The sequence below is a fragment of the Alexandromys fortis genome, unplaced genomic scaffold (genome assembly GCF_014885135.2).
Source record: "Alexandromys fortis isolate MF-2015 unplaced genomic scaffold, M_Fortis_MF-2015_v1.1 scaffold_18, whole genome shotgun sequence".
NCBI lineage: Eukaryota > Metazoa > Chordata > Mammalia > Rodentia > Cricetidae > Alexandromys > Alexandromys fortis.
In genome coordinates, this window is record NW_026067897.1 from 18,202,018 (window position 1) to 18,214,560 (window position 12,543).

General features: G+C 40.8%; 1 protein-coding gene across 1 annotated transcript in view; it reads right to left on the bottom strand.

Annotated features, from left to right (window-relative positions):
• Window positions 1-12,543, bottom strand: part of Fktn (fukutin) — a 37,918-nt gene that overhangs the window by 15,938 nt on the left and 9,437 nt on the right. The window contains exons 3-6 of the mRNA XM_050164876.1: window positions 10,525-10,584; window positions 8,815-9,018; window positions 6,481-6,758; window positions 4,298-4,430 (exon numbers count right to left, since the gene is read on the bottom strand). Coding sequence (XP_050020833.1) covers window positions 4,298-4,430; window positions 6,481-6,758; window positions 8,815-9,018; window positions 10,525-10,584 — 675 coding nt within the window. The remainder of the gene's footprint in view (window positions 1-4,297; window positions 4,431-6,480; window positions 6,759-8,814; window positions 9,019-10,524; window positions 10,585-12,543) is intronic.

Consider the following 12,543-nt stretch of genomic DNA (forward strand, 5'->3'; position numbering starts at 1 on the left):
TGGCACCCCCCCCCCCCCCCAGCCCGTACACAGTAGGCAAGCAACAGGCAAGCAACAAATACTGTTGAGCGGCTAAATGAAGAAACGACTAATTCCAACAGTATCCCAAAAGATCGCGTGACTGTTTTTTTTTTTCTTTTTCTAATACAGCAGGAGAGAATATATGTCCCTGGGACTATAAGGAACAGAATCGCCATATGGATCATGAGGGAAGAGTGTCCTGTGACAGAAAGTTCCCTGCAGGAAAGCGACTTTTATGGGTAAATGAACTGTACAGGACATCCTGAAATAAAACATCCCTTTCCTTAGTCACTACTTTTAGAGCACACGATGGAAAGAGAGGGCCATACCCTTATGCCTGCTGTAAGAGGGAATGCCTAGCGTTAAACGTGTAGAGACCTAGACTTAGGCCTTAGACCAAATGCTAAGCTAGTAATGACTGTCAGTGTTCAAGAGCATCTTAAAGCTACAGTTTCCCCTCTGTTAAAGAACACTTGCCTTATGGAGACCTCCCTTCAAGCTGCTGGTCAGGAGTCAAGAAGCTCCCAAAACAATATAAGATATCATCTTTGGTTGTGTTCCAGAACATGAAGGTAAGTAAGACCTTATTGCTGAAGACTCTACACTCTTCAGACATGGGGTTTAGCAGAATCAAGCTAGAAATGAAGACCTGATCATGGGGTGCCTATCTCTAGTTAATGCATCTACAACACAATCTTCCTATCGAAGTCTCAGGAAATATGATGGAAAGGCAGAAAGATGCTAAAGGTGAAAGGACCAGGATGTCTGCTATGATAGAATCCTCTATAGATAGCAGGGATATGCATCTACAAATCTTAATGATATGGTCATCTAAACAAGCCCTGTACAATGACAGCACCAGCCAACATTACAGTGTGGATGGGGGGAATTCTACAAGGCCTCAGCTCCTAGATGAAGAGCTACAGGCAGCTAATAGCTGCTAAGAGGGAGACCATCCATTTTCTCCAGTAATGGGTCCCCTGATAGGGTATCCAGTGTTGTTTAGTTAGATCTTACAACTTAGATGGACTGGGGAGAATGATTAAAATGTATAGATTGCAGCAAACAGGTCCCTGTTAAGAGAGGGCCTGTGTACAGCAAAACCCAAACAGTAACGGGCATGCTACCTACTGTCCAGACCTTGGTTTCTACAAGGACCCATGACTCAGAGAAATGCCTGAACAAATGGCTGGGACAAGAAAAGCACAAGATAAACGTAGAGTATCTATATTTTGCTAAAAAAAAAAATGAAGAAAGGTGGAGATAAGCAGAAGACACAGAAGCTGTGGTGAAGCGTTTTCCACCAGCCAAACATGCAACAATCTGAAGGTTAAAATAAGGATAAAAGTAAGGGGCTATAACTCATTAAAATAGGAAGCCATGAGTTTCTTATTTAAATAATAAATTTGATGAGAAATGTTAGTATTTACATAGATGCAGAGTAACTTGCAAATAAATACTTCTAGTTACAAAGGGGAAAATGCAAAGTCGTAAAAGAATCTACGACTTGATTAAATGGATGGGGTGACCGCCAACAGTGCTCTGGACTTAAACACTGTCACCAGAGGGAGAATGGAGGCCGTGGGACTCAGGAAATCCCCAAAGCTGCCAGATTCACAGACTGCCCCAAGGCTATCAGGGTGGGGACACTGCTGGTGCTCCCTGGGAGCTGTGTAAGAGCTCCTGCTATTCAGCTTTGCTGAGTGTCACTCACACAGGGATGAGCTTCTTGGTGATGCTTAAAACTGGTCTTGCTAGATGCCTTAGCAAGTCTTGGACATTTGGTAATCCTCCTGCCCTGATTTCCCCAAATGCAGAAATTACAGGCATGTGCTACACCACATATAGTTAGATTGAGATGAAAAGCAATGTGTTTTAATTTTTGATTTTTATATTCAGATATAGAGAATATTCTGGTTTTTAGAAAATACTAAGCTATTTGAGGTTTCAGGATGTTGTTTTATAGCTCACTCTCAATTGTGCCACGAAACAAAACAAAATCCGTGTATTGTAACTGTTATGTAAGTCTGATACTGCTTTTTAAAAAATATTATTAAAGTAAATGAGAAAGCTAGGGGCTACTTTACCCGTTTTATTTTGAAAATCCGATTAAATTCATTGCTATAACCATACCGTGCATTTCATTTCATTTCACACTGTTTGGCGCCATCAAGTGTTTAAACGAGTGTAAGCTAACTTTAATTTGAAAATTTACTTATGGTTCTAACATAAGAAACAAAGAATGAAACTAGTAACAGGATAAAGATAAAAACATTCCCAAGCCTTTAGGTGATCCCATCAGTAATAATATCAGCACCACGGCAGGAGGGAGAAACAAGCTGGGCATCACAATGGCACGGGAGCAACCGTGCATAAATGAAGGGGCCTGATATTAAGCTCACAGAATTTAAGAGTGTCTCACAGGGTGAGAGACACTAACTGTTCACTGTGGTAACTGCTATGGCAGAGGTAGGCAATGCCCTTGGGGCAGGAAGCAGCAAACTCCATCACTTCTACTTATTACGCTGTGGTGGAGGCAGCGTTTGCCTACAGAACAGGCCTGTCCACACATGATGCCTTCTCGCCCAGGAAGCTCAGGAGACTTGACAGACCTATAGTAACTAATTCAAAGGAAGAGAAGGACCACTTGGCTGCTAGGCTTAGGTCCTGGGCTTCAGTGTATAGCATCTGAAAGCCCTTGTATTTCAGTCTTGGATACTGGGCAGCAATAAAGAAGCTAATACTCAGCTTCTCGTTCGATTTGTCCTAATTTGCTTCTTAATCGCTGTGATATGTACGTGATCAAAAAGAAACTTGGGGAGGGGTTTAATTCACCTCACAACTCTCAGTCACAGCCCCTCCCTGAGGACAGTCAGGACAGGAACTCAAGGTAAGAACTGAAACACAGAATTGGGTGGTGGTGGCCCATATCTTTAATGCTAGCACTTGGGAGGGAGAGGCAGGCAGATCACTGAATTAGAAGCTAGCCTGGTCTACAGAGCAAGTTCCAGCCAGGGTTAGGCAAAGAAACCCTGTCTTAAAAAACCAAACCAAACCAACCAACCAACCAAACAAACAAAAAACCCCAAACCAAAACTAAAACCAAAACCAAAAAGGACTGAAGCCAAAACCATGAAGAAATGCTACTTACTGACTTGCTTAGCTCTAACTCTTATACAACCCAGAGTTATTTGCGCAGGTGCGGCACTGCCCTCAGAGGGCTGGACCCTCCCACGTTGATCATTAGTGAAGAAAATGCCCGATAGACTCTCCTACAGACCAGTCTTTGGCCAAGGAACTCCAGAAATTAAAGGGCAAGTAGAGGAATTAGGGAACCAAATCCCCGCAGTCAAACACTGTTTTCACGGGACCTCTGGTTTCATGTAATTGCCACAGCTGGACGTTTATGCCCATCAAAATGGTTTGTGTATCACTACGGCCAGAAGCCAGAAAGCTAGAACAACATAGGAAAGGCTGAGAATTCAGCTGGTCTTTGTAGAGCACTTGTTAAACATTTTGCCAAACACACTCACACACTCATATTTAGTGCCAAATGTCTGACCAAAAAAAAAAAATCCCTATTTTCATTAAGTCTTTCTAAAGCCACATGGTTTCTCTTCTGTGGCTATATCCTAAGTCATTTCTTAAAGAAAAAAAAAAAGCACCTTTAAAATAAAGCCTATGAGCTATCATAACTGTGGGATGAAGCCAGTGTTAATTCTATCAGGATCTAATGAAACAAAGCAATAAATACATGGCCACTCCCCATTCAAGGAAGGAAAAGTGTGTGTGTGTGTGTGTGTGTGTGTGTGTCTGTGAAGCCCAGGATTGCTTTCTAATTGAGAGCTTTGGCCTTAGTTGGCCAGAGGCTGGGTTTCATACTTGCCATAATAGCCAGTAGAACTTAATGTTTCCTTTTTTGAGATAGGGCCTTGTTGGCCCAGGCTGCCTCTGAACTCACTCTGTAGTGGAATATCACCTTCAACCCTCTGCCCCTTTCTCCCAAGTGCTGGGATTATAGGCACCCACTACCACGCTTGATCTATGTGGCGTTAAAAATCAAAACTCAAGCCTTGTACATGTCAAGCACAAGGGGAAAAAAAAAATGAAGGCTTTACCTTTAAATGAAAAGAAAAAAGGCAGGATGAAGAATGATCAACTTCCAAGACAATTTAACCTGTTTTGCATAAGCCATCTTCATTTCCTCTTACACACTAAACGAGGCGTAATATTCTCATTACTTTAATTTAGAAGTAATTATTTGGTTGTCTCTAACCTGAAGGAACGCCCGAGCTTCTTTATACCTGCACTCGATAAATCTGGAGCGTGGCACTTCTTCTAGAAAGTGTCCTGGGTCTTTTGGAATAAGGACATCTAGCCCATCAATAGTAACCTGCTGCAACTCTGGCCTAAAAACAAAAATTAAGATTTACTATCAAGATTTAATCCAGAACTCATAAGCAACACTGTCAAAACCACTAAAATGTATGTAAAAACTTGTGCTGTAGATTAGAATAAAGTTGTTACTTGGGTTGAAAAAAAAAAGATTTAATCCAGAACACAGGCAGACTTTTAATATAGTGAACATCAGCAAAGGAGCTAACCATCAAATGAATTTCCTTCAATGCTTCAGGTGCCAATCAGCACCTTTATTAGGGCCTTGAAAATCCAATACCCAATAGCAACAAGACCCTATCTCAAAAATAGTTTTAAATATTTTTCACTAATGCAGCTAAATTTGGGGATGAGAGAGGAATGACTCTCTGGATTGAACCTAGGGCCTTTTGCATGCTACCACCGAGCTGTACCCCATTCCTCTTCTTTTTTTTTTTTTTTTTTTGAGACAAAGTCTCCCTAAGTTGCCAAGGATGGCACTGAATTTGTAATCCTCCTGCTTCAATCTTCCATGTAGCTGGATTACAGGCTTGTGCCACCAGTCCTGGCTTAATGCATCTAAAACAGTTTTATAGATACTTTGACATTTTAAGTAGACGTGAAAGTTGAACAACATCATCATTTTCAGTTATCAGTTTAATTTTAGAGAGAAAATAGTTCTTATAGCTAAGAAATACCGAGTAAACTGCAGAAACTTGGGAGCCTCATTGACGGCAAAGATATCTGGAACCCACCTTCTGTGAATATTCCTCGAGAACGTTCTAGTCCTCTCTGTAAAGCTGAAAATGTACAGGAGGCTTTATCTACTAGCACACATGATGCCTACAAGCTACTGGCTGGTTGGTGATTCTGAACTTAATTAACTTATTAACTAAACTTTGATATAAACTTTTAATACCTTAAAGAACTAAATAACTTCCTTAAAAAATCCCTTTGAAACACAAAATTAGAAATAAGTGCATAAACATGAATAATGGCTAAAATTTTTGACAAAAATAGCAGACGCAACACTGACAAGAGACTGTCTCTCAGAGCCCACTAATCATTCCTGGTCACTCCAGCTGTGAACATCCTTCCAGCCGTTTCTCACACGTGTAATACTAAACACTATAAGGAAACAAAAATAAGCATGCCTTACAGGTCTAAAGCATGACAACAAGCAGTATTTCCCTGAAAGTGCTCTCAAAAGGCTTTGACATGAAAACTCTTATAAGCATGATAAACTTTAAGGCAAAGGACTAACATTCAGTCTACATTTACGTCAGGTTCCAGTGTTCCAGACAGATTACAGCATCATCATTAATGACTTCTGAGGAGAGAGAAAAGTACGACTGGGGTCAGAAAGCTGATGTTCACAGTCTTGGGTCACACGCGTCTCCTAAAGTGCCTGTTCTGGCCAGCAGTGTTTATTACTGTGATAGTTGAGGACAGACGTCTACACAGAGTATTAATTTTAGTCCTGCGATTTGTCTTAGCTTTCTGAGGCAGGGTTTCACGATGACAGCCAGGCTGCCCTGCAGCTCATTAGCTAGCTCAGCCTCACCTGCAGCTTGCAGCTCTCCTGCTTCAGCTCCCCGAGTGCTAGGGTTTACATGTCTGAGTCACCACCTCAGGACCCAGGGAAAACACACACACACACACACACACACACACACACACACACACACACACACCCACCCACCCCTAAGACATAAAGGCACAAAGTAATGAGTTACAAGCATCTGTGTTTGCATCTTCATCACAAACACTGCATCTTATCAGCTCCCCTGGAGGTCTCTGTGTACCCCACTCAGTAACTCCTTCTCTACTCTTTAGGGACACATTCTATCTTGTTAGCACCTTTATTCAATTTTAAATATGTCCACGAACACAGCATGACTATATACTATCACTCTTTTCTGCCGTGTTTGAGACACTCAGTATTGCAGGACCTATTCACGCTGTTGCAGACTTGCAGCCGGTTTTCCTGAGGTACAATACTTCACTGTATGAGTATATATGCGTATATTTAAATAGAAACACATGATATTATTCATTCATTATTATTCATTGTTTTAGACTTACCTGTCAAAAGCTCCAGGATAACGACCAAACTGTAACTTTCGAAAAGGAACAAACTTTCTGTCCATGTGTCCTCTGAGTCGTAAGTGACCATGCCAGAGGTAGTTGCCGCTCCGCTCATGAAAGACCACCAAGTGGATGGCGTGAGTGGCCAGCTTACAGACATAGTGTAGGGGGATCTCAGTTCCAGAAAGTGAGTCTATTCCATCTAGTCGAGGATCTTTGCTTTCAATCTTTAGGCACTGAAATCCCATATTCTCAGCTATCCGAAACCAGCCATCCTAGAGTAAGACAAAGATCAAGCCTGAATATTTAAAACCAAACGCTAGTAACAAAACTAAAGCAATTGTTATACCAATAGTTAAGACATATTTTTGTCTTAATTTGCTTTTTTGCCAGAATGTTTTAAAAAATGAGAGTAGCAAACAGAAGGCAGTGCTGAAAGAATGAAGTAGCAAACAAAGGTGTGAGGAATAAGTCTAAGGACTCTGAAGACTAACGCAAACTTCTCCCCTAGGATGAGGAAGCTCACTTAGTGCTCTAGTAGTAGGAACAGAAAAGCAAACTGACAACGTTTATCTCCTGACACTTTCAAAATGCTCTAAGAGAATTCCCACCACAGAGCAAACACCAGGAAACAGACTGCAGCATACTGCACACAATGAACATTTTCAAGATCATTAGGATTTAAATCTCATTTATCAAGATTATCCAATATAGAGAATTTGATGATTAAATATTATTATGAGTATCTGCTGGCCTAATAGATGTGTCCACATTACAACTCAAGCATCTATGCTTCAGGGAACACAGTAGAAGGAGGGCCCAAAAGACAGTAAAAGCCGGCATACCAGGAAACCTGCTGGGAAAGAAATGGCTGATGCAATTTTGTTTTTATTAAAAAAATTAAGAAAAAAAAAAAAAGACTATCTGCTGGATACAGTGGCCTGTGCAGAAAGTCTGTAAATTTGAGGCCAGCCTCAGCTACAGTGAACTTCTGATTCTTTTTTTTTTTCTTTTTTGAACTTCTGATTCTTAAAGGTCTTGTATTTCACAGGAACTTATAATCTCCTAAGAGCTTTTACATTTGCATTTGGATATGATACTCACCCTATAAAAGAAGTAGCATAATTATTATAGATAAGGAAGCATACTTAAAGACAACTTTTGAAACACAGGGAATAATACAGACAGCCACTTAATGTGTACCAAGTGCAAGTACACTGATAGCTCCTTTGCTGCCCACAGAAACTATGGTTTATAAGCACTGTATGCTTTTCCTATAAGGAAATTAAGCATACCAACATGAATGAATGGGCAACACCGACATGTACAAATCTCCCTAGTGGATATTTGCACACTGATCCACCAGCAGTCATCCTATTGTTTTGTTTGTTTGTTTTTGATCTCTTAAAGACAGGGTTTCACTAGGTAGCCCTGGCTGGCCTGAAATTAACTATATAGATTAGGCTGGTCCAGAACTCATAGAGATCTGTCATCTACGTCTCCTGAGTGCAGGGATTAACTAAAGGCATGCACCACCACCTCACAGCTCAGTTTCTTGTTCTTAAACATGAATAAAGATCAGAACATACTGCTGAAAACCTGTATCAGAAAAACACAAAAGCCAAAGAAAATGAATATGTCATTAAAACCTTTAGCAAAACACAAAGTATCAGGGAGTAAACTTTTAAGAAAAAAAAAAAAAAACTTAATGACCTTTAGAGACAAAGGCAAAACCACTGTCATGAACAAAAGAGTGCAAGGACTTTGAGAAAACACACAAAACAACCAGACAAAACTACTAAATCAATAGCATCGTTAAAGCTTTTGGTTTTTATTTTTTTAAATAGAATGGTTGAAAAAAATCACAGAACAAAAATAAAAAATAAAATGATCTCTTTATATGAGGACAGAGGACCAGGAAAAAGACAAAATCAAAGACCCACAAATCCAACAAAGGAACAAAGAGCAGGAAAACTGTGCGTATTAAGTAGATCCTCCTTGAAAACATGGATGTCCCATTCCGTCCTCCCATTCTCCCACCCTGAGCACGGCTGTGACGGTCCTGGGGCACTAGGAGAGCGAGGACGCTGGAATGAGGACGGAAATGGACCAAGAACTCCAGCCCTGGTGTAAGTGGGAAGGCAAGCAAACACCAATGGCCACCATTATTTCAGCTTCTTACTAGAAAAGATAAAGTGCCTTATTTGCTCTAGGCTTTGTATCCAGTTATTTGTAGCTAAAAATATTCCCGATACAACTTGCACGAAGAACTTTAGTGTTCTGCATTTTAAGTGGTGTAATTGTCTCCATTAGCTGCAGCAGCTGACTCACCTCGTTCTTCCACAGGTGATACTGCAGAGCAAACGCAGTGAAGTCTCGCGGAACACAGAAGAACCTGCAGTCTGAAGCGGGGCCCTGAGAAGTATTTTTCACTTGTTCAAAGTTTTTATTAATCAATTCCAGAATCCAAGGGTCGATAAGGAACACTGGCACATTTTGGCTGGATGTCAGCATAACAAAGTTCTTAACTGCACGCTGTTGAGAGGAAAAGAATCTCTTTAATACCACTAAGTCAACATCATTTCCCCCCAGTACTGGGGAACTGAATCCAGGACCTCACCCATGTTAGGACAGTGCTCTGTCACTGAGCTCTAACCCCAGCCCTCCTGTAGCTTTCATTTTGAGAGAAGATCTCGTTAAATCACCCAGGCTGGCCTTAGACTCACTATGAAACCCAGGCAGGCTTTGACCTTGGATTCCTCCTGCCTAAGATTCCCTATAGGTGTGATTAAAAGGCTTGGGCCACTAGGCCTACCTCATTACAACTTATTTTTGTTAAATTTTTGATCAATTAATTTTCTAAGAATTTACAGAGTGTCTACCCAATAGACACCATGCTCATTACTATACTAGGGATAAGCAAATGAGTAACACACACGGTTCTGTCCTCAAGAGGAGCACAGTCTACTAAGGAATTAGACAAATCGCTAGAGTTCAAGATGAAATATGCGCCACAGAATGCCAACGACCCAGTGCAAAAGCAGGAAGCCAGGAATGGCCAGACATGTGGACGAACGCTTGGGACGTCAGCACTCCAGAGGTAGAGAAGGGAGACGGAGACGACACGAGGTTTGAGGTAATCCAGGGTATGCATAGAAAGTTCCAGGCCAACCAGGGCTACACCAGTGAGATCCTGTTCTCAAAATAACAGCATAAACAAAACAAAACTAAGGAGCAAAAAAATCTAAGCATTCATAAAGACTATCTGCTCATTTTCCACAACACAGGCTCTCATATAACATGGCTGCACCGTTTTTATTAGTAAACCAGCACTATCTTCAAATTTTTAAAACTGCTGTTGACACAGGGTCTCAAGAAAGCAGGCTGGCCTCGAGCAATGTCTGTTTAGCTGAGGATGACCCTGAGCTTCTGGTCCCCCTGACACCTACCATATCCGGTTTACACAGTGCCGGAGATTGAACCCAGGGCAAACACTCTACCAACTGAGCTACATCTCAGCTCTGCCCTCTCAGCTCTGTTTTTATTTTTAGTTAGGTAGAAAAAAAAGAAAATGTATTTTTAAAATATAGAGGTTCTGAAACTTTACAAAACAAAAAATCTAATGAATGTATTATATTATCTGTTCCCCTCATCTTACAAAGGACGCACTGAGATTTTTATTGCTGACTATTGACTTCCCTTTACATTCATAGCTCAATTCTGATTCATATATTCCTGCATTTGGGGAAGCATTACAGTTCAGTACTCAAGAATATTAGAGATGGAAAGCTAAAATCTGGATTCAGATATTTACTAACCAACTACCTTAATCTCCCTGACGAGCTAAACCGAGAACATACATACTGACACTTCTAAGGTTTCCACAAGGACAAAATGAGACGTGCCATGTAAAGCACTGGGCATAAGGTCTACTCATGTCCATGGTCATTACTGTCCTTGCTATCAATCAACAAATACTTAAGGAGTATATCAATGAATGAGCTAAAGATAGCACATTGTAACTGAGATGTAAGTACATACCCACTGTGTGCTATCAAATCCAATTCGGTTTCCCTTGGATTTTGATGAGCCAGTTCCATTCTGGAAGAGAGCAGAAGAATATTTTGGTAAACTCACAGCCCAGCACTCACTATCCATATGCTTATTTCATACTCATAAGCAAAAAAAATCATATATTTTATAATACAATAATCCAAGCTATAAAACATTGACAGAATATAATAAGTTACTGATATTATTCATGGTATTCCCAGCATTTCTATATTATTATTATTATGTACTGCCTGCACAACAGAAGAGGGCACCATATCCCATTACAGATGGTTGTGAGTGCTGGGAATTGAACTCAGGACCTCTGGAAGAGCAATCAGGCTCTTAACTTCTGAGCCATCTCTTCAACACCTGGTTAGCATTTCTGAGCAGATTAATGTCCATCAAGAAACAGCATCTGCACTCACACTCCTATGCCTGTCTGTCAGCCCCCTCCCCCTGCCACTGTGGGACAATGGTCTTGTACTTTGTAAAGATTTATCATTTGTATTGTTTTAATAAAATGCTGATTGGCCATTAGCCAGGCAGGAAGTATAAGCAGGGCAACAAGAAACAAAAAAAACAAAAAAAAAAAAAAAAAAGAAGAAGAAAAGAAAAAAAGTATAATAATGAGCAGATAACAAGTGTCAGGCTCTGCCCCACCCCCCACCCCATACTCTTACAGAACAACACTGTAAAGCAAAGTAATTATTTCCGGTTGAGAGATGGCCCCAACACTCACACTTTTCATAATGTGTACTATTATTTCAAATGTTTTAGATTACTTGTAAGTTAACAGTTCTTTTTAAATGTTCAGGTTTGAAATGTCAGACGGAAGAAAATAATATTGCCATATTGTTCATATGATAAGCCCCCATCGATCGGAAACTAAATAGGAGAAAGAATGCTGGACGGTTTAGAGATAAGAAGAAGCTTTCAAGCTCCAAGAACTCTGACAACTCCATATGCTTCCAATGTTTTCTACCTATGAGATATAAACAACAGAGGATGCTGACGGACAATTAGAATCACCTCATCCTACAAACACAATGAGCTCAACATTCCTACAAAGGAGGCTCGTCCTTTATTAAACTGCACACATGCCAAGGCCAAGCTGCCTTTGTGTTACCATGTCTGGCCTAGTGCTTGGTTAAATAGATGTTAGTAAGAATTTGTTAACTGGAAGAGAACAGAAGGGAGGAAGAGTAATGGAGAGCCAGACTCAGTCTCTCGACAGATCTCTAACTTAGATGATAGCAGTTACTTGAGAGAAACAGGCAACAAAAAATAAAAACAGAGGCAACTTTGTGATCCTCAGTCCTGACAAGTGATGGAAACTAGTCATTTGTTTTTCACTCCAGCCCTATAGTAGGAGAGGAACCTGTATTATTATTATTATTATTATTATTATTATTATTATTATTATTATTATTAGATTTTTCAAGACAGGGTTTCTCTGTAGCTTTGGAGCCTGTCCTGGAACTAGCTCTTGTAGACCAGGCTGGCCTCAAACTCACAGAGATCCGCCTGTCTCTGCCTCCCGAGTGCTGGGATTAAAGGTGTGCGCCACCACCGCCGGGTGGAACCTGTGTTTTAAGCTGCTGAATTGGTTGAGTTTGGAATAAGTAAATTTCTAGTGAGCTAGTAGATTGTTTTTAATCGTAGTTTTATTGGAATTAAGATTATATATTATAAATTCTACCCTTTTCCCAGGTGCCCAGGGCAATGTCCCCAGTTAGTTCCTGGGGCAGCTGAGGACAGAGAACCTGAAATGACCCTATCCTATAGTCATACTGATGAATATCTTGCATATCACCATAGAACCTTCATCTGGAGATGGATGGAGATAGACTGGAGCACCGGATTGAGCTCCCAATGTCCCAAGGAGGAGCAGAAGGAGGGAAAATATGAGCAAAGAAGTCAGGACCACGAGGGGTGCACCCACCCACGGAGACAGTGGGGCTGATCTATTGTGAGCTCACCAAGGCCAGCTGGACTGCGACTGAAAAA